The sequence below is a fragment of the Alosa alosa genome, chromosome 1, assembly GCF_017589495.1.
Source record: "Alosa alosa isolate M-15738 ecotype Scorff River chromosome 1, AALO_Geno_1.1, whole genome shotgun sequence".
Classification (NCBI taxonomy): domain Eukaryota; kingdom Metazoa; phylum Chordata; class Actinopteri; order Clupeiformes; family Clupeidae; genus Alosa; species Alosa alosa.
This window is the reverse complement of record NC_063189.1, coordinates 5,892,679-5,914,568: the sequence shown is the minus strand read 5'-3', so window position 1 is coordinate 5,914,568 and position 21,890 is coordinate 5,892,679. Positions and strand designations below refer to the sequence as shown.

Sequence of the window (21,890 nt, the reverse complement as noted above, 5' to 3'; positions counted from 1 at the left end):
TCCCACATCAAGATACAGTTTGAAATATCACTATAAATGGATACATATAGTAACAAGTTACATTATATAAGACAAGTTACAGATACAGGTTACATTGTGGAAAAGATTTCATTTCTAATCTAATAAATATGTGCAGTCTCAGATGTTAAATGATTTCGCACTTTCAATATTTCTTATTAACTAACTTTACACATTAAGATACACTTTAAAATATCAATATAGATACACATATAGCAAAACATTGACGTGTGTATAGTCAGTTACTAAGTTTAGACCAGGGTATTGATTAGCTTTTAAAGTATAAATCCAAAAGGATTCTCTTTGCAAAAGTTTTTTTTAGTCTATCCCCCCTCTTGGTGATATTTTAACATGTTCTATCCCAAAGATTTTTAGAGTATCATCGCTACTTCCATGGTTCGCCTCTTTGTAATGTAGAGCCATAGGGTATTGGTGGTTGCTTGTTCTTATAGCATATATCTTTCTTTAAGCTTCCGCTTGGTTCTTCCAATATAAAAACAGCCAAAGGGACATTCAAGTCTATAGACAACAAATGAGGTATTGCAATTAATAAATGAGTGTATACTATTTACGATTGGATGTCACATCTGTAAAAATATTGGTCCTGACCATATTGTTACAGTGATTACAGTTTCCACACTTATAGTTACCTCTTTTTTTGCCTAGCCAGGTGTTGTTCTGTACAGGAGGCATATAGCTTTTCACAAGACTATCTTTTATGTTTGTTTTGAAATGACATGAGCATTCAACTGGCATTTCAAGTGTTCTAATGTTTTGAACTGCAACACCCTTAGATGATCACGAGATGACCACACGTATACTGCTCTCTGACCCCCCTTGTGGTAAATGTTTGCCATAGAGAAACGCTCCCCACGTCTGTCAGTTGCTCTTCTAGGTCACCTGTCAGTACTGGTCTGTCTGTCAGAAAGAAGGACCTTAATCACTACATCAGTCTACTTGGATTTAGTTTACTTCATTTATATTTTTTTTTACAAGGAAGTAATGATGAAAAACATCTTTTGCAAGAGAGACAAGGCCAAGATAGCAGCCATACAAACACACACGATTCAACAAAATTCAACAAAGTCGACAAAAACAACATGATATACAGAGGTAAACAGAAACAAGAAAATAAAATAAAAAAATGATTAAAATATTATAATGCAGTCATCCATCATCATCTATCAAGTCTTCCAATGTTGAGGAATCCATCATTCCCTGAAAACCACAGCCTGCACACAATGTATCCCTGTGTATCCCTCTCATGGTACATACAGTAGTATACACAGACAACACTATATACACACTGAATAAATCATGTTTGAATGACATTTAGTGTTTTTCTCCCAGAGTGACATTAGAGATGCAACTACAAAACACATTAAAGTGTAGCAGTAAACAGGTAGCCACATCTCGGTGATAAGTGGGGCAGCTGACTGATCAACAGGTCCTGAGTGTCTGGAAACGACAGCTTTTGCAGCAGCTCTGCTCCAATCAGACGGATGGCTCCCCCAGTTAATATCTGTTGAGGTGATTTGGCAGATTAAGTCATCCTCAGCCAACACAGACATGTGAAAACAGCTCTGATCCAGAGTAATTCAATTTGCTTTAATTAAAAGGTTCTCCACTTGAAAACATTTTACACATCACTATTTTCACACATCACAGAGATTACAATAGTTCTGTCAAGATGATACATCATACATGAAGACAATAAGTGAACTAACTGACAAACTTTGACATCCCCAGTGGATAACATGGAATGTTAGTATATCTATCTACTGTCAAAATCTGATCATTACTTACTGTAGTTCAGTGATCTTGTATGTAGGATCTTTCAGAAGGAAAGAAAGCAGCTCCACATCAGACTCTAGCAGCCAGTTGTACCTCAGGTTCAGCTCTCTCAGACTGGAGTGGTTTGATTTGAGAGCAGAAGCCAGAGACGAACAGCTCTTTCCTGTAAGCTTGCAGTACTGCAGCCTAAGAGAGACATGTTTCAATAGTACTTCATACAGGACTTCATAGATGCAGGAGAATCCTGGCTAGGTGTATGCATGCTATGCCCAAAACAAAAATGTTGATAATAAACAAAAGTAACCGTCTTTTTGTGTGTGTGTGTGTGTGTGTGTGTGTGTGTGTGTGTGTGTGAGAAAGAGAGAGAGTGAGAGAGAGAGAGTAAGAGAGAGGGAGAGAGACTGGCAGACTTACTCTAGTTTCTCCAGTCTACAGTATAGATTCTCCAGGCCAGTAGAAAGCAGCTCCACTCCTGAATCTCCCAGATCATTGTAACTCAGGTTCAGTTGTCTCAGACGGGAAGAGTTTGAGCTGAGCGCTAAAGATAACGCTGCACAGCTCTTCTCTGTGAGGCTACAACCTCTCAGCCTGTAGACAACATTTTAGCACGCATGAATGTGAAGGAAACACACAAGAAACACAGAGAGAGAGAAAGAGAGGGAGGCTCTATGTGTGTACTGCGCACACACACACACACACACACACACACACACACACACACACACACACACACACACACACACACACTTATACATGAATATTGAATTTCCCCTAGGGAACAATAAAGTATCTATCTATCTATCTATCTATCTATAGCAAATTAATAGAATTTACAGTGTATTGATGACGTGTAACAATGTTTGTATATGTTTGTTTATTTTTTAATTCCTGTGAATGATTTGACAAATCATATGATATGTTGTGCCAATAAAGCATATCTGAATTGAATTGAATTGAGAGAAAGAGTGTATCTGTGTGTCAGAACACACAGTAACAAAACTAACAGACTTACTCCAGTGTCTCCAGTCTACAGTCTGGATGCGTCAGACCAGTAGAAAGCAGCTCCATTCCTGAATCTCCCAGATAATTACCTCTTAGGTGCAACTGTGTCAGACTGGAAGAGTTTGAGCTGAGAGCTGAAGATAAAGCTGCACAGCTCCTCTCTGTGAGTTTACAGCCCCTCAGCCTGTAGACACACACATTCAAAGAAATGTCTTAGAAGGCAGACAGCACAGCTTCAGGATACACACAATGAATCTATCCATCAATGTCATGCCATCATTAAAATACACTTATATCATGCTTGATCTGCCCAAATCCTGCTGCCCAGTAGTGCTGAATCCTGCTTGACCAGGCGATCATGCCAAGACAGTTTGCTTTGTGAGCAACATACTAGTGCAAAGACAGGGTACATAACTACAATGTGATGAAATATTTTTGTTTTGACAGATTTTCAACTTTTCAAGGTGATTTTCCATACTCAAAAGGCCAAAATACCTAAAATGCATTTAATCTTAGTTCATTCAGAGAGAGAAACACACACACACACACACACACTTGTAGACTTACACCAGTTTCTCCAGTCTACACTTGTGTGTCAGACCAGAAGAAAGCAGCTCCACTCCCGAGTCTCCCAGATTGTTGCCACTCAGGTCCAGCTGTCTCAGATTGGGGTTTGTTCTGAGAGCTGAAGATAAAGCTACACAGCTCTTCTTTTTGAGGTTACAACTCTTCAGTCTGGAGACACACACATTAAAATGCAAAATAAACACAATTTTATATACACACATAGTCTAATAAAAAAATAGTCCAGATTTGTGTGTGAGGGAGTGAGTGAGTGAGAGAGAGAGTGTGAGAGAGAGAGATGGAGAAAGAACCCCTATTCAAACATGCACTGGACTCCGGACATGATCCGAGGTTCAAAAGCTGTATGTGTGAACACAATGAGTTTACTCGGATGAGTGTATGTCTGAACACAAAAGGTTAAAACACTGATAGATCCAGTGAGGGGGCATGGTGATGACATTGCATGCGAAACTGATGGTGTCCCCTTGGCTTAACTGTAGTTTATAAGGTTATGACTTCATCATAATCAACCTCATTAGGTTTCATTGTGAGATTACAATGAATCACAAAAGAATGATTTTTTTATACCTGTTTTTAGTTAACTTTACCAGGGGTGCGAATAAACTTGGAGGGCACCATATTGACAGACTTACTCCAGTGTCTCCAGTTCACACTTGGCCTGTTCCAGACCAGTAGAAAGCAGCTCCACTCCTGAATCTCCCAGATTATTATAAGCCAAGTCTAGATGTCTCATATCGGAAGTGTTTGAGCTAAGAGTTGAAGCCAAAGCTGTGCCGCTGTTCTCTGTCAGGTTACAACACCTCAACCTGTAGACGCACACACACAAATTAAAAAATCAAAATCAATTGAATTAAGAGAATCGCCACAGGGGCCAGACGTACATTTGCGAACGTAGCATTATCAGCACCATGGACAAACCACAGATTGCGAACGCTGTCAGACCCAAGTTTCCGTCGTATTTATCAAACTTTTAATCCATAGTGTAAACTGCGCCTTTCTCCGCCCATTATCGCAATTTACGAACGTCCACAACTGAACGGCAGAGCCTACAATCAAGCGCAGTTGAATGAAGTTAACTGATGACAACATTAAAAAGAATCAAACGTTTAGTGATCATGAAATAATACCATACATGATAAGATGTTAACAAGCAGGGAGATAATGAAGAACAGTTCTACTCAAACTACTTGTGCACGTAGGCTATGGAAGATCTAGCAAGTAGGAAAGTTTAAGTGAATGACGTGAAAGTGAAAGTAAGACATTCGAAAGGCCAACGAAAGTTAAGGTTGCTTTTGATAGTACAAATACTTACAAAATTGGTGCTCTAAATAGCGATTCTGTTGTCTTTGAAAGGTTCTCTTTTCGATGCATTGAACTGCACTTTGGATTAACACCTGCTTTTACAAGGCGGAAGTATTTAGGTGCAGAATAGACATGCACCTTCACGAGCAGTCTTTGTACATACCGCAGAATACATAATTAGGCGCTCTTTACGCTTCCCCTCCCATCTCTTTACGCCAAGCTCCCACTTTCCCCTGGATCCTCCCATGAATGCATATGCATGACACGAAAAACGCAATGTGCCATTTTCAGCTCCCGCGACAGGCAGTTTGCGCTTTAACATGCTGCTGATCCAGCCAGAGTCGGGCAGAGGGAAGTGAAGTGTGTTCATGGTGATTTGGTCCCGAGACATACATTGCTTGAAATAACAATTAAAAGTTCTCTTAACTCAAATAAGCATGACAAAATTCGTGAAAACAATGTCCAGTTTTGCTTCTGTTAAATAAGCTGAGTGAAGCGGAATTAGCTAGTAATTACGTTACGTTGTTAGAGTGTAGTTGACTGTCTGTCCTTTTAACTTTTGACAATGTGACTGAAGATGTATTTCTTGAATAGCGTGACAGTTATAGCAGTGAGACGTATCATCTCTCCCCAGCCTGTTATTTTGAAAGCGTATGTTTTACAATTTGCAGTATGACGTTATCCATTGCTAAATTAGGGCTCATCATAGACCAGCTAACCACAAAGCTAGCTAATGCCATGGATATCAGTGGAAGACCGCTAACGTTAACATTAATGAGCTTGGAAACCACAACGAACACATTCTGCCTAAATAAAGTAATGATTTATAACTAGTATATCTGTAGTTACAGTCCCTGCATTGTAAAATGTAAGTTAGACGTGCGAGGAGTGAACATGTAGACATAGAGAAAAAGTATCAAACATAGCTTGTGCAAAACGTAGCTTGTGCATAAAAGTTGGCTTTTCTTTTACACGTGTGTGAAATCCAATGACGCCAAGTGTGCGTTTCAGACTGTAGTTCAGGCGCAGCATTAACAAGTTACATAATGGATTTAGATCACTAAATAGTAGGTTTTAGAAGGCAGGCAGCAACTGATGATTCAAAATGGTTTGGTGTAGTTTGGAAATAATTTTAAAAGTGCAGGTAAAGGGATAAGCAAGCTAACATTGTAATTATAAGGTAGCTTATAAGGCAATAGGGACTAATTATTACACACGCACACTCAAACATTTAAGAGTGACCTATCATGATAATGATAATACAAATGATGATGATCGTAATAATGTCATCATTATTTTTTGTAATTATTAAGTCTTAGTTCAAAGTTATATTTATGACACTTTAAGTCTTTTAATACTGGTAACTTTGATTTGGTTGTTGTTGTTATTATGTTTTTGTTCAAAAAACTAAGTTTCATATCTTAAGTTTCTATTTTTATACATTTTATTTATCAGAACTTTAATAGATTTCCAAAGTGTCAACTTAAATTTAAGACTTTAATACCTTTTAATACCACTTCTAAGTGAAAAATAAGACCAAACTTACGATGGAAAAGTGGAAATATACAGCACTCTCTCCAAGTTCACACACTGATGTCTGTTCAAAATGAACAGTAGGCCTATGGTAAAATGACATAATCGGTTTTCACTTATTTGACCTGAGCCCTAGTCATGGCAGACTTTGGGGTCATAGGGCACACCAAGATGAACCCAACCCCCAGTCTAAGGATGGGTCTATAAATGTATCTATATGGGTACATAAAAATATCCTTATGATTATCATTATCACAATTATTATATACTTATTATTGTTATGCTACTGTATATTGTTATGCATGCACTTCGAAGCAGTCAAAGTGTGAAAACATGCATATCAGAGGACCGCTTTACTAATGTAAAATATAATTACAATAGCTTAATTGCTTTACTCTGCATGTTTGCATGATGCTTGCATGAGAAAAAGTACTTCCCAAAACAACAGCAACTAGGCCTATATGGGTGCCATTGTTCTAGGATGCTTCCCTAGCAGCATACACTAGTAGGCAAATGGAGAAAATATTTAGGCTACATGCTTTTTAACGAAATTTCATTTGAATGTCTGAATGTAAGGATTCAGGAAATACAATACCAGTTTTTGTGTATGGTAAACAGCAGAGCAGATAGATGTAAATCACTGATTTGGAGATATTTATTAAACAGGAAGAATAATTAGTCTACAATAGCTTTTGGCCACATTATATTCAAATCTGACTATAGGCCTACAATACTCAATGCTAGACTAGACAGTGTATTATCCAAAGGAATCAAGTTCGTTTGTTTAAATGTTGTTACCTCGTAGCCGCCCAACGGGTTGAAGCGGAGCTTTGCTTTACCAACGTTATCGATTGGTTTCAGTTTTTCTCGCAGACGTGCACACGTATGCATTAAATGTAGGCTCATACCACACGCACATAATTGTATGACTATGTTTGATGACACCAAATTAGCAAGTATTTCACGTCATTAAAAGCTGCACAGTAGACAAACGGGCTCTGACCTAACCATAGACAACGCAGACCATACCGAGAATATTCGACCTGGCAGAACAGATTGCCTGCATTTCCGCAGTGGCATGACTAAAAAAATATTTAAGACCCATCCAATATATCGGATTTTTAAATCAACAAATATTTGTATCGGTATCGGCCTTCAAAAAATCCTTTATCGGTCGGGCTCTAATTTGGTACTCCGCCGATCCACAGCATCACCTATACAAGCAGCTATGTCTTGTTTTTCTTATTTTTCACACGACAGCTGCAGCTTGTGAGCTCTGTGTTTGGAGAAAAACCGTTATTGGGCCGGGAGGCACTAGAAGCATGCCTTGGACACACTGAAATACTGTAAAAGCAATAACTAAATAAATGCATCTTTCACAAAACAACACTGTCATTCTTAACCTTATTAATACTAATAAAATAGAAATTGTGATGTTTTTAATGTCAGGGTATTGCGGTACTTTTGTAATGTTACTGCACAGTGCAATTCAAGCTATAATACATATACTATATTATCACTAACTCAAAGAGTGTAATACTCACTGGACTCTTCTTGATGCTTTGACCACTGACAACATCCTCAGCAGACCTGCATCTGATCTGGCAGGTGAACTACATCGTCCATAATCCTTCAGGTTAAACTCCTCCAGTTCCTGCTCTGACATCAGCAGCACGAAGGCCAGAGCTGACAGCTGGGAAAGAGAGAGATCCTCTCTGAGTTCATCTCCCTTCCTCACGTAACTCTGGACCTCCTCCACCAGAGAGTGGTCATTCAGTTCATTCAGGCAGTGGAACAGGTTGAGGCATCTCTCTGGGTCGGGAGCTTCTCTGATCTTCTGCTTGATGTACTTGACCGTTTCCTCTGTGTTCAGTGAAATGCTTCCTGTCTGTGGCAGCAGGTCTTGTAATAGTTTATGATTGGACTCCAGTGAGAGACCCAAGAGAAACCTCAGGAAAAGGTCCAACTGTCCATTTTCATTTTTTAAGGCCAGGTCCACTGCAGACTGGTGAAGCTCATAAAGACTGTTAGCACTGAACAGTGAATGAAGTTGAGACGTTTGGTGTTGGTCAAGCATACTACGCTCTCTCATGGCAAAGTGCAAGAACACATATAAAGCTGCTAGAAACTCCTGAATGCTCAAATGAACAAAGCAGAAAACTTTCCCCTGGAACAGTCCAGCCTCTTCTCTGAAGATCTGGGTGCACATCCCTGAGTATACTGATGCTTCTCTGACATCAATGCCACACTCTCTCAGGTCCTCCTCATAGAAGATCAGATTACCCTTCTCCAGCTGCTGAAAAGCCAGTTTCCCCAGGGACAGAATGGTGTTCGAGTTCCAGAGTGTATCTGCTTCCTGTTTTTCATACTTCTGACTAATGTGTTTTGTTTGTATGATCAGGAAGTGTGTGTACATTTGAGTTAAAGATTTTGGAATCTCTCCGTTCTCTGCTTCAGTCAGGATGCTCTCCAGAACAGTGGCTGCCATCCAGCAGAAGACTGGAATTTGGCACATGATGTAGAGGCTCCTGGATGACTTCAGGTGTGTGATGATTCTGTTGGCCAGCTCCTCTTCTGTGATTCTCTTCCTGAAGTACTCCTCCTTCTGTGGGTCATTAAAACCTCGTACCTCTGTCACCTGGTTAACACACTCAGGAGGGATCTGATTGGCTGCTGCTGGTCGGGAGGTGATCCATACAAGCGCAGAGGGAAGCAGGTTCCCCTTGATGAGGTTTGTCAGAAGGACGTCAACTGTAGCATGATCTGTGACATTGTAGATGGACTCATTATGCTGGAAATCCAGAGGAAATCTGCTTTCGTCTAGACCATCAAAGATGAAAGCAATGTTGTGTTTGTTCTGGTTAGAGAGGGTGACTCCTTTTGTTTCACTGAAAAAGTGATGGATGATGTCCATCAAATTGTATGTCTTGTTCTTCATCAGGTTCAGCTCCCGGAAAGGAAGGGGAAATATAAAGAGAAGTTTCTCATTGGCTTTTCCTTCAGTCCAGTCCAGAATGAACTTCTGGACAGAGACCGTTTTCCCAATGCCAGCCAATCCCTTTGTCAGCACCGTTCGGATGGGTTTGTCTAGTCCAGGTAAGGGCTTGAAAATATCAGTACATTTGATTTGTGTGTCCCCCTTTGTTACTTGTCTCTTGGATGCCATCTCAATCTGTCGGACCTCATGTTCGGTATTGACCGCTACACTTTCCCCCTCTGTGATGTAGAGCTCTGTGTAGATCTTCTGCAGAAAAATCGAGTTTCCCTGCTTTGGGATGCCTTCAAATACACTCTCAAACTTCTTTGACAGCCTGTATTTGAGCTGTTGTTGACATCTAAGAAGCAGTCCATCTAGAAATAAGGTGTATGATTAGGTCGGATGGCATAAGAAGCAGTCCATCTAGATATAAGGTATATGATTAGGTTGAATGGCATAAGTGAGTGAAGTGAGAACGTTGCAGTAGTGTTTGGTCATAAGAATGTTTAACATGTCATGACAGATGTCAAATCCTGTCAGTAATCTTGACAGTCTTTGTTTAGTGACTATTTCCGGTAAATGTTATGCAGTTGTAAGAATGGTAGCACCGGACCCACATCTATGTAGGAGCTATGAAAAATGATTGCTAATGGTAACAGGATATCATAATATTTCTGAACAGTTATGATTTCTGTTTTTTTTTTTCCTAGCCTGGAAGTCAGCTCTAAATTAACCTGGCCACAACATTTGAGGGCAGGAAATTTGGTCAGGAGTCGCTCCATTGCGAAGTCTAGATGTGTCCTGGCCAATCAAATCATTTTGGCGGGCATTATACGATGACTGACAGAAGGACAACACTCAATCAGTCATCCACGTCATCTGAGCTGCCGCTGGAGAAGCAAGATGTTCTGTTACACAAGATATTGACAGTGAGATAACTTTGAAAGATGCACAGTACACAGCCATTAAGGCATTTGACATCCTTACATTTTGTGGGCGGCTGGCTTCCAGGCTAGGTTGAAACACGCCTCCTTAATCAAATCCAAATGGTGTGTTGCCAGACTCAACTTCTGATGAGATAACTTTTGATGAGATAACTTTTTATCTCATCAGAAGTTGATCAGATTAGTTTTACTGAGGGCTTAAGTGACGTATTCCCCAATTTACGATGTGGTCGCGAGCATTAAAACAGAAATAAATTCTGAATTATCTGTTTTTCTTGTTAGCTTTGATATCCCTGAAGTAAATATGTTTATACTAGGGATCAGGGTAGGAATTTCACGGCGGCCATGACGGCCATGGCCGTCGTAGCCCCTTGCGTTGGCCGTGACGCCCCTTTGAAAATCAGAGGTTTACAGGCCACGGTGGCCTTGGTGCCCCCTTCTTTCAATATTCTGCTTTGCGTCCTACTAATAGCGATATATATTTAGCCTATGGCCTGTCAAAACAATCTTAGCATTCACAGTTAAAATTAATTTAGTGGAGAAAGTTAGCGCCAAGAAAGAAAGTGCGCCCAATTTCACCCATTCTTCTCAGTTGAACTACTTGCGAAGTAGCCTACTCATCACACAGACATCACAAGTATCACACGAAAGAGCTTTTTCTCAGCTTTTAAACGATGTCAGCCGCTAATTGCTGTGATGAACGGTTCGCGAGAAAAGTAAATATCATCATTCAATAATCATAAATTCTACTGAAGGTTTTGCGTCCATCTCCCTACCCATTCATCTCAGCGGAGTACTTCACGAACCCCTCGTTTAACACATGACAAACCATATATCAGAATAAACAGCAGACCTTACCGAACACAAAGCTGTAAAGCGGTCCCCTGTACAGTTAGCCGTTCCAGAGTAATCCCGTTTTGAATTTGCAGTAAATTTCAACATACATGGATGTCTCCAAATTTGGGCTTTAAGTTTTACACTGTGTTTAAATTGTTCCACATTATTTCATAACGGGCCAAATACAAAATAAATATTACAAATGTCGCCTAGATATCGGTAAATCAGAGGACAGCTGACTAAGAGTTTGTGAAAGTAGCCTTAATGATCACAAAATGCTAAGCATGCATCTAGGCTATTTGACTTTCTTAAAGCTGAGCTGTGCTTAAATTGTTCAATACATGATTTCATAACAGGCCAAATATCAAATAAATGTTAAATATAGCCTAGATATCTGTTAATATTAGATGATCAGATGATTTACAGTTATATGTAATGTGTCATGTTTCATGTTTTTGTAATGTTTCATACAGTGATGCAGCTCTACTGCAGTGAATAGGCTAAATACAACTTTGATCATTTTTATAGCCTACTACTGTATAGTTAACGTTGGCCTTAGTGCCCTGACATGTGGCCTTTGTGCCCTCCACCAAATATGCCCAACTGAAGGCCAAGTGGCCTTGCCCCCAGAATGTTGAAATTCCAAGCCTGCTAGGGATGTCCCGATACCATTTTTTTTTTCAAACCGATACGAGTACAAGGATTTACATTTGTGTACCTGCCGATACCGAGTACCGATACCAATATTTCTACCACAAAATAACTAGCATAAAATTGCAATTAATTTCTGTCTCTGCTCTGATTGTTACAATAAGCCTAAAATAAATATATATAATAATGAGTATCAAATTAAATATATAATAGCAGGCCATTTCAAACCAAAAATAAACAAACAATTCTGTCTAAAACAAGCCTCTACAATGGCACTGTTTCCATATCTTAATTAATCAAACTAGACTATTTTGCACTGTCTCTCAGTAAAATCGGATAGGGCAACCAAACAGGATTCCACGTAACCCTACTGTAGGGACCTTTGTAAAATTTGGGTGGCTCCTTTAAGAACGTAGAGCGAGCGGCCACCTAGCGAGAGAGGAAAAGGGAGAAGATGCTTCTGCCGGCTACTAATTTCTGCCAAAGCAGAGTTTGTGAACGAGACTTATGCATTGTCTACTATTGGCCATTGAATAAAGTGGTGATTTCACGCACTCTGTCTTGGATCTGGCTATAGAAGTAGTGAATTGGGCCCTGACTTTGGTCTTGGAGCATACTGTATAATGATCCGACTAACGTGACGATCTGGACTGAAATAAAGGCAGGGAAGGTAATATTTCTTTCTCAGTATAATTGACCAAAATGTGTGCTAACAAAACTCTATGCAAATCAGATTTATCTACTGAAACAGAAACTACTAGCGCGAAGTACAGAGCTACACTAACACACCAGCAACGCACAACAACAACTAGGCTACACTCATGCCACATGCATAGTTTAGCTGAGCTATTGTAAAACAGAAAACCATACATATTAGCTGCATATACTCAACGCAGATACATGAATCTAGCTAGTTGTATGTTTTTCAAGTGCAAGACTTATATACTGTACAGTAAGCATTGCGAGTAGGCTTCATGTAAGCATAGCGGCTACTATGATTTTTAGGGGATGCTGTGTAAGTATCGGTGAGTGGCATTGGGGAATTTTTTTTGAGTACGAGTATATTACATTACATTACATTACATTTGGCTGACGCTTTTTAACCAAAGCGACTAACAACATGGTAAACAGTAAGTTTTAGAACAATTCTCACAATTTTAGGACAGTTTCAAAAAAACATTAGAGTACAGTAAGAATAAGTGCGTTGGTGAGTGCTGTTTTTAGCAGTTACTTGTCAGTTTAAAACGGCTGGTGAGTGCTAGGATCAGTAAGACTTGTTGTAAGTGTTGCTATATGGTATCGCTGAGTATATGGGTCCAGTTGTTGTATTAACAAAGTAGAAAGTTCAGTAAATCAGTATTGAGTGAATATCTCACTTTGCTCCAGCTGCTGAGCGAGGGTCTCCTGGTTCATGTCCCTCAGGATGTGCACTGCGATCTTCAGAGCTCCATCTCTTGCATCTCTCTGGTCCTGCTCATCCTCCTCCTCACCACAAGGGGATTCTGGGTAATCATGACTCAAGAGCTTCTTGAGTCGCTTTAGTTCATTCTTCATGAAAGTGACGACTTTGTGTTCAAGCTCCTGATTGAAAATCAAATAATTCCAGTGTATTCAAAAATGTCCTGTCCTTGACAACTTTTTATGTTTAATTTCCTACACACACACACACACACACACACCTTGAATACAGTCGACAACTCATTTTCATAAGATCTGCTCAAGGATGGATTAACTCTTTGCTCTTCCTGTTGGATGCTGAAATACAAGGGCAGCAAGAGTTAGCCAACATAGTTAAATGTCTAAGGCATTTATATGTCTATGGCATCTGTAAACGTGAACGCCAACACTAAGTACTGTAAGTTGAAAAGTAAATTGAGAGTTAAAATACAAGATTTGTATCTGTTAATGTAATGTTGGATAAGGGTTGTGTTTATGTGAGGTTTGACATGTGTGAGGTTTGACATGTGCTGGTGGGTAAAAGCACTTCAATGTTAGTAAATGCTCATAAATAGAGTCTGGTCAGGGGAAACATTCTATTGGGAAAACTAAAAAGAACGTTATTATTTGATTAGTTGAATATTTTTCATGCGCTTGCCCAAAACACAGTTTTGGCCTTGTAGATCTCTGAAGTTCACCTACAAGTATAAGTACATAAACTCTTTTGATCCCGTGAGTGAAATTTGGTCTCTGCATGCATCCCAATCCGTGAATTAGTGAAACACACTCAGCTCACACAGTGAGGTGAAGCACACACTAATTCCCGCGCAGTGAGCTGCCTGCTACAACAGCGGCACTCGGGGAGCAGTGAGGGGTTAGGTGCCTTGCTCAAGGGCCTTACTTACCTTACTTAAGGCGTTTCCTACTGGTCGGGGTTCGAACCGGTAACCCTCCGGTTACAAGTCCGAAGCACTAACCAGTAGGCCACGGCTGCCCCAAAAAGGAACCAAAGCTGCCATCTTTGCTCATATAAGGAGATCCGGGTGTTAATTGAAATTACCTATGGCAAGTTGCATTGCAAGTTAGCTCTGAGGTAGCAACAATCAAAGTGTGCCATCTTCACGTACCGAAGATCACAGTATCTACTAGAAGGGACAGGACAAAAGTGAGTAGAGCAAAATGTCTGCATTTCCGATTTCTTCTTCCCCGCGAGAGTTTAACAGGTGCGATAATTCAAAATCCCCATGTTATTTTCCCATAGGGAAAATCTCAAGATACCGGATCTCCTTATTTGGACAAAGATGGTAGCTTTTTTGTAGGCAAACTTCAGAGGTCTATAAACCCAACGACATTGTCCTTCGAGGTGTCCCGTTATACGAAATGAATGGACTTGGTGGAGGAAACTCTAATCCGCTGCGTGTGGGGAAGTTCTTTGCTTTGCCTCGTTCATTAACCCTTAAAGGAGTACCGTCACACTGGTGTGACAGGAATGTTGGGAAATTAACATTCTAAAGAATATCTGGGTTCATTGAATTCAACATAGAATTTTAGAACCTTCAATTGTTGCGGAACTTAGAATGTTCAAAAACCTACACCTTTAAGGGTTAATTCCGTACAGCAGGACACCTCAGTGGCCGTTATTCCTTACATAATGGAGTTACCAGCACCCAAATTAAATGGGTTTTTTTTTAGCTTAAACTGATTGACTCAAATATTTTAAGTTTATTCAACTTGACTGGGCTTTCAGTGTACCCGGGATCAGGACGTTCTTCATGTTTAAATTCAATAGGGTAACCCTTTGACCGGTCACTTTTCATGGACACACAGCTGGGCACAGATGAACAGGATCTCTTTGATTGAACCGGGCTTCAAAAAAGGTGAAAACATAAAAGTCATACACACAACTCATACTGAATCTATACTAGGTCTAGATGTATACAGCAATTTCCTGTGTACTAACCGTATCGTGTAGTGTTTTATGCAAATTAAAAAAGACAAAACCTGTATTGACCCCACCCGTGAATTAACCACAGCGCCCTATAGCCCAATTAATCAGAATCAGATCAGCACTTTAATCAGAGAGAAGAATGAAGAAAATGAAGGTATTCACTCCCCTGTATATTAACCTTATAGTGAATTAAATTTAGCAAAATCAATGTATAAACCTTGGTTAATAGGCAGGAAATTACGGTAGTACAGTAGTATCAACAGAAAGAGGTCTAAAGCACAACAAACACAAGATGCTTCCTTGAACATACTTCATCAGCTGTGCAATCAAGCAGCTCTATCAGCATATACATTTGAACAGCAACACAATAATAATAATAATAATAATAATAATAATAATAATAATAATACAAATAATAATAATACCTAAACTATTCACATTATAACATGTCTACTGACATTATTACTTGAACTAATTAGACAATATTAACCCTTAAAGGAGTACCGTCACACCGGTGTGACGGGAATGTTGAGAAATGAACATTCTAAAGAATATCTGGGTTCATTGAATTCAACATAGAATTTTAGAACCTTCAATTGTTGCGGAACTTAGAACGTTCAAAAACCTACACCTTTAAGGGTTAATGGACGTTCTTCATGTTTAAATTCAATAGGGTAACCCTTTGACCGGTCACTTTTCATGGACACACAGCTGGGCACAGATGAACAGGATCTCTTTGATTGAACCGGCTTCAAAAAAGGTGAAAACATAAAAGTCATACACACAACTCATACTGAATCTATACTAGGTCTAGATGTATACAGCAATTTCCTGTGTACTAACCCGATCGTAGTGTTTTATGCAAATTAAAAGACAAAACCTGTATTGACCCCACCCGTGAATTAACCACAGCTCTATAGCCCAATTAATCAGAATCAGATCAGCACTTTAATCAGAGAGAAGAATGAAGAAAATGAAGGTATTCACTCCCCTGTATATTAACCTTATAGTGAATTAAATTTAGCAAAATCAATGTATAAACCTTGGTTAATAGGCAGGAAATTACGGTAGTACAGTAGTATCAACAGAAAGAGGTCTAAAGCACAACAAACACAAGATGCTTCCTTGAACATACTTCATCAGCTGTGCAATCAAGCAGCTCTATCAGCATATACATTTGAACAGCAACACAATAATAATAATAATAATAATAATAATAATAATAATAATAATAATACAAATAATAATAATAATAATACCTAAACTATTCACATTATAAACATGTCTACTGACATTATTACTTGAACTAATTAGACAATATTAACCCATAAGGAGTTCCCACAATAACCGGTGTGGGAATGTTGAGAAATGAACATTCTAAAGAATATCTGGGTTCATTGAATTCAACATAGAATTTTAGAACCTTCAATTGTTGCGGAACTTAGAACGTTCAAAAACCTACACCTTTAAGGGTTAATGTTTTCATGTTCTCCCTGAAAATTGCATCTTTTGGCATTTTTGTTCATACCTTGAGTCAGGACAGTGTCTTTTTCGGAAACTCTTTGACTGATCAATCTCCATGAACACAGCGCTTGAAGTAAAGCTGCTCCTAATTAAACATACATGCAAAAAGGATGATGCATACAACCGTTACCACTGTAAAGAAAAGGGGTGAGTTGGATTTATAACTCAAAACTGGCCCATGGCTATACTACGAATCTCAATTAGTGGGTCAGCAAGGCATGTTGCGCTCTAAGCCAGGGTATGCTGTGACACGAAAGTGGCTCTGTTTTAGCGTCGCTGTATCACCATGGTGTCTTATGCTGCCAACCAAACCTGGTCGGGAGCAGGTTATGTGCTAAGTTATAGCTCAAAATCGTGTAAAACTACCACCTACTGACCAATCAGTTATCTTGAAAAACAAAGTTCTCACATGTAAGATTCTGTCATATCTTACAGGTGGAGCTCCGACTCTCCAAACATTTTGGATCTCACAGACGCTTTAATGCATGCAAATATGCCAATACTATGGACATGCATACCATACAACATCTGATGACAATCGATTTATTTGATGTTATAGGCTAGACACTAAAACCGATCGCAGTCTAGACTATCGCTCATAAATGCGGTAGTAATCGGTTTTTAATATAGGCGGTCTTGTACGTCTCCACGTTTCACGATTGGCCAACATCACCCCAACACCAAGAACGTGCACAGATCTGGGCTGAAAGCCTAGTTTTACAAATATATCACATAACTGGTATCGTAGTATCACTTAACTTATACCCCGAGTTAAGGCTTTGTGTAGCTTCCATATGTGTAGATAGCCTAGATATGTCTAACTTGCTTCGTAGTATACCCCAATGGCCTACACAAAGCAAGTCCAGACACAAGCTGTTATTCTAACCTGAGATCACAAACAGCATCTCCCCCTCTGAAGTTGATGTCCTGATCCTTCGACTGGTCACTCTTCATGGACACACAGCTGGGTGCAGGAGAGTCTGGCCTCACTTTCTGAGTTCGACTTTTCAAATTAAAAATAAACATACTGTACGTAACTGGATACAGTTAAAGGCTTTTTATCTGACATGCATGTGATATACAGTACGTGTGCTACTTATTTCACAACTCGGAGAGATATGTCTAAGCAAGCACCAATTACTTTTCTGTGCCGTATGAGCAATTTTGTTGACATTACAAAGATATTGAACTGTGTTAACTGACTGAAAAAGCAGATGTCCACCAGTATCTTTTCACATTTTTCACATATAACATGGTTCATGGTTCCTATCTCTTAATTTAGAGTTTCACATAAATATGGTATTTTCATTTGTTCACCATACCTTCATGGCTAACATTGTAATTGTAATTTATTTATTTGAACAAGGACAGTGCACAAAAAAAAATTGTGAAGACAGAAGACCATGGTCCATACCTGGCATCAGGATAGCTGTCTCCCCCACTGAAGTTGATGTCCTGATCCTTTGACTGGTCACTCTTCATGGACACACAGCTGGGTGAATTTGGTCCTTGTTTCTGGATCGGACTGAACAAACAAAACAATCCATGATAACATGATAGCAGAATCCATGATTCTGGGCAGCCGTGGCCTACTGGTTAGCGCTTCGGACTTGTAACCGGAGGGTTGCCGGTTCGAACCCCGACCAGTAGGAACGGCTGAAGTGCCCTTGAGCAAGGCACCTAACCCCTCACTGCCCCCGGAGCACCGCTGTTGTGCAGCCAGCTCACTGTGCCGGGATTTGTGTGTGCTTCACCTCACTGTGTGTTCACTGTGTGCTGAGTGTGTTTCACTAATTCACGGATTGGGATAAATGCAGAGACCAAATTTCCCTCACGGGATCAAAAGAGTATATATACTTACTATACTATAACATGCACATTCTCTGTATATTAATTTTGGCAAATGAGGTGGTGGTGATTGACTTGGTGAGGTTGATGCAGTGATCATGTCTACTACATACAATATGTGTCATTAGTTACATATCTTCAGATTGTGTGTAGCTCTGCAACACCCCAACCTCCACCCGCCCCTCACACACACACACTCTCTCTCAATCTCTCATTCACACACACACACACAAATACACCACCTGGTATTTCCTTGACTCCCTCCACCACCAGAGTCTCCATGTTCACTCATGTTGGAGCTAGACCTGCAGTCACTCCCTGTGTATAAAAGATGTGATTTATTTCAACATAACGGTGTTAGGCTGGATGATGATCAATGGCAGTAAATAAGGAGTCCTACCTGTACACAGCAATGTAACTTTTCAAAAATTCCCAAATCTTCATTTCATATACAGTACACTTTCAGAATATGCATTTTTGTCACATGAGCGTCTTCTCGCTATGCTATCAGGTCTGTGTGCACAAAGCTGATGTTCGTATAGTTTGTATAACGTGTCCAGGTTGAACAATGTTATGGTCGTATAGTTTCTATTGTAACGTGTCTACAGTACGTTGAACAATGTTATGGTCGTATAGTTTGTATTGTAACGTGTCTAGGTTGAGCAATGTTGTGGTTGAACAATGTTATGGTTGGCAGGTCAATGTGTGTAGCCTACTGTTCTATGACAGGCTGTTATCTGGGCCAGTGTTGGGGTGGCACCCCTTTTCTTCCCTGAGGAACTGAGATTTGGATTTGCGGGTGTGTTCAGTGACAGAGGTTGTGAGGAGTGGTTGTGGCCGGCAACAATCGCAATAAAATCACAATTAAATAGTACTTTTTCTTTGCATGTATTTCAATAGTGGTGAACTCTACATTATGATAGTTTGTATGTTGTACTAGAAAAGGTTTCAGGCACTGGTCCACTAACTACCTCATTCTTGCAATGCAACTAAGTGTGCAATATTGACATAGTACAGTTTATTTACAGTTTAGTACAAAGTTCAGTTGCAAACTCCTCATTTATACAAATTTTTCTTGCACATGTGGACTGAGTGTTGATATGGATTATACAGCTATATTGTACAGCTACACATAGCCATACATATTCAATTTGTTGAATCCTTAGCGACATTAGTTACAATGTTGCCTTCTTCTGCTAGCCTATACTTCCGTCAGATCATTGTATGTCTGTCACAACCCTTTAAATAGCTCGGTGAACTTGGCAAAATTGTATAGGCTACAAGTGCAATACGGAAAAAAACTGGTGTGGCTTACTGTTTCTAAAGAACCCAGGTTAGGATACAGCTTCGTTACAACAAATACAACTTCGTTGAAATAGGCTACATTACAAAGGCTTAGGCTATCAATTTTGTAGACAAAGACCAAACTTACATTTTCATCGAATACATTTTTTTCCCACCGGAGAAAATCATCAACCCTGATTCCTCACGGAAATGAGAACAGGAAGAGAACCGGTAAATAGATTCAGAGTGCACTTTCGTTTATCCTGAAACGCGCTTTTTTACGGGGCGTGGATGAACCGCTGTCACGTCATCCGGATAAATATTCTTTGGACGCCTCCATTGGCCGATTTTCGGCTCCCATTGACTAACATTGAATGTTAAACGTCAATTATGTGCTCAAACTAACGCCGCTGACTTATGCCAGCAACCATTTCACTTTGATAACAACATTTATACAGCAAAAATAACTGAATTCGGATCAACCAAGGTGGAGAAATCTCAACAGGAAGAAAATTGACACTGCGTGACTCGGGATGCATTGCATTTCCCCTTGTCCATGAGTCACGTATAACAGGTTACCTTGGCGGCCGTTATCCCTTACTTGGCATAAGTTAAAAGCTAACACACCTTGCTTAACTCTTCACACCTTCGTAAAAATGGTGTTTTCATATCAAACAGTAAACACAAGCGATCACAATAATAAGCACACAATGTGCCAACTACACACTGATGGTATTGTAATGATCTGAGCCTAGCTGTTGATGACTGTGCTCCCATGATGCTGTGCGGTTGATGTGTTATGTTGAATGTTAATGTTAACCATGCAAGTTACCAATGTTGTGCGTCCTGACTGTCGTGTTTATGTTTATAGTTGATTACAGTGTTCATAACCGGGTCTAACTAGTGTGTGTTGTAGATCCAGCCTCACATAGATGTTTAGTGCTGGAGCATAAGTGCCAGGTCTGGCCCGACATTATATGCATGTATGTTTTGATGCATAACCAATTAAACTATTCTGAGACAACTCTGCAAGATTATTACAGTATGAATAATAAACACATCTGGCTTTTGCTTTCTCTACACACAAGGTAGGCTATGTCAGTTTGAGGTCATTATATTGTCATAGTTCTGAAAACATACAGGGATTCAAACTTTAAGTATTGGTGTTTATTTACACACATAAAAAAAAACACAGGTGTGTTTCTCCAAGTCAAAACACAAAATAGCACTTTCTCTGAGACAAAGTCCACATCGTGTTGCCTCTCAAAATTTTGTCTACATCACATGCAATGTCCTAGTCCAATAGCCTACAAAATCTAGACGCACCCTAGCGGCAGCCAGGGCTAGTCTAGCAACTCTTCGTTGACTTGTGAGCTCGAAAAATGAAACTTCTATCAGGCCTATCAAATCGTGTATGGAGTCGTTAGGCGGGCTTAATGTAAGGCACTTGTTTACCCGACTACGCCACCCAATTAAAGAGCTGGGAACTCTAACAATAAACTGCAAGTTCTTTTAATTTGGTGGGAGCAACAGAACAGAACTACCACAACAGCAAATCCGTATAAAAATACATATATTTATTATAAGCTTTCAATTAAAAGTGTACACCATTCATGCACTCATTAATGTATGGGGCAATCCGAATAACCAGTCCACGTTCCATCCGATACAGGCCCACACACAGCTGATGCTACAGCGCTACACCAAGTCCACACAGTCCGTATGGGGAATCCCCTCTTTATCAGTCCAGTTCACAACAGCTTATCCAAAGCACACCTAACTCAGACGCGCGCTCACACAACATGCACACAACAAAAGAGAAGCCGCCAGTTTCTCCACAGCAAAATATCACAGCAAACCCCAAACAGAGCGATCAAGCATTTAAACACACTATAATTCCACACACTACCCACATAGGCTATAATCTGATCCACGGGCGGCAGTCTATAATTCTCAAATGACGTGTTGCAATAATCTTTGAACTCATGCAGCGAGGATGTGGATCTTGAACTTGAACCAATGCGGCACTGATAGCAATAATTTTACGGTTAAAATTATTAATAATTTAATTGCCATGTGGCCCTTCTTGGTTTAAAACAAAGACACTCTCCCCTCCCCCAGTGGAATGCTAATGTAGTGGTTCAAGGGCTACAGGTACACAGGACAAAGGATGTTACCTTGATATAATGTATCCATGTGTCATGAA

The 21,890-nt window shown here is 39.8% G+C and overlaps 1 protein-coding gene across 3 annotated transcripts; it reads right to left on the bottom strand.

The window, feature by feature from the left end:
• Nucleotides 1–980: 980 nt before the first annotated feature.
• On the bottom strand, nt 981–20,322 carry LOC125299958 (NACHT, LRR and PYD domains-containing protein 3-like). Of its 3 annotated transcripts, XM_048251435.1 has the most exons (15): nt 19,833–20,322; nt 18,643–18,718; nt 17,967–18,077; nt 17,439–17,555; nt 16,557–16,637; nt 14,833–14,946; nt 13,323–13,398; nt 13,020–13,224; nt 7,779–9,585; nt 4,032–4,205; nt 3,382–3,549; nt 2,825–2,998; nt 2,227–2,400; nt 1,825–1,998; nt 981–1,540 (listed from the first exon to the last, which is right to left on the bottom strand). In XM_048251435.1, the coding sequence occupies exons 2-15, from the start codon at nt 18,690–18,692 to the stop codon at nt 1,534–1,536; spliced, it is 3,432 nt and encodes a 1,143-aa protein (XP_048107392.1). In that variant the 5' UTR covers nt 18,693–18,718; nt 19,833–20,322; the 3' UTR covers nt 981–1,533. The 3 variants fall into 3 exon arrangements, with proteins under 3 accessions (XP_048107392.1, XP_048107393.1, XP_048107394.1); XM_048251436.1 differs by lacking the exon at nt 14,833–14,946; XM_048251437.1 differs by lacking the exons at nt 2,825–2,998; nt 3,382–3,549.
• Nucleotides 20,323–21,890: the final 1,568 nt, after the last annotated feature.

Coding starts and splice junctions, on each gene's coding strand:
- LOC125299958 (XM_048251435.1), bottom strand. CDS start 18,692: ATGAGTGAACATGGAGACTCTGGTGGTGGAGGGAGTCAAGGAAATACC. Junction 9,586..13,019: donor CGCTCAGCAGCTGGAGCAAA/GTGAGATATTCA, acceptor CCTTATTTCTAG/ATGGACTGCTTCTTAGATGT. Junction 2,999..3,381: donor TGTAGACTGGAGAAACTGGT/GTAAGTCTACAA, acceptor GTGTGTCTACAG/GCTGAGGGGCTGTAAACTCA.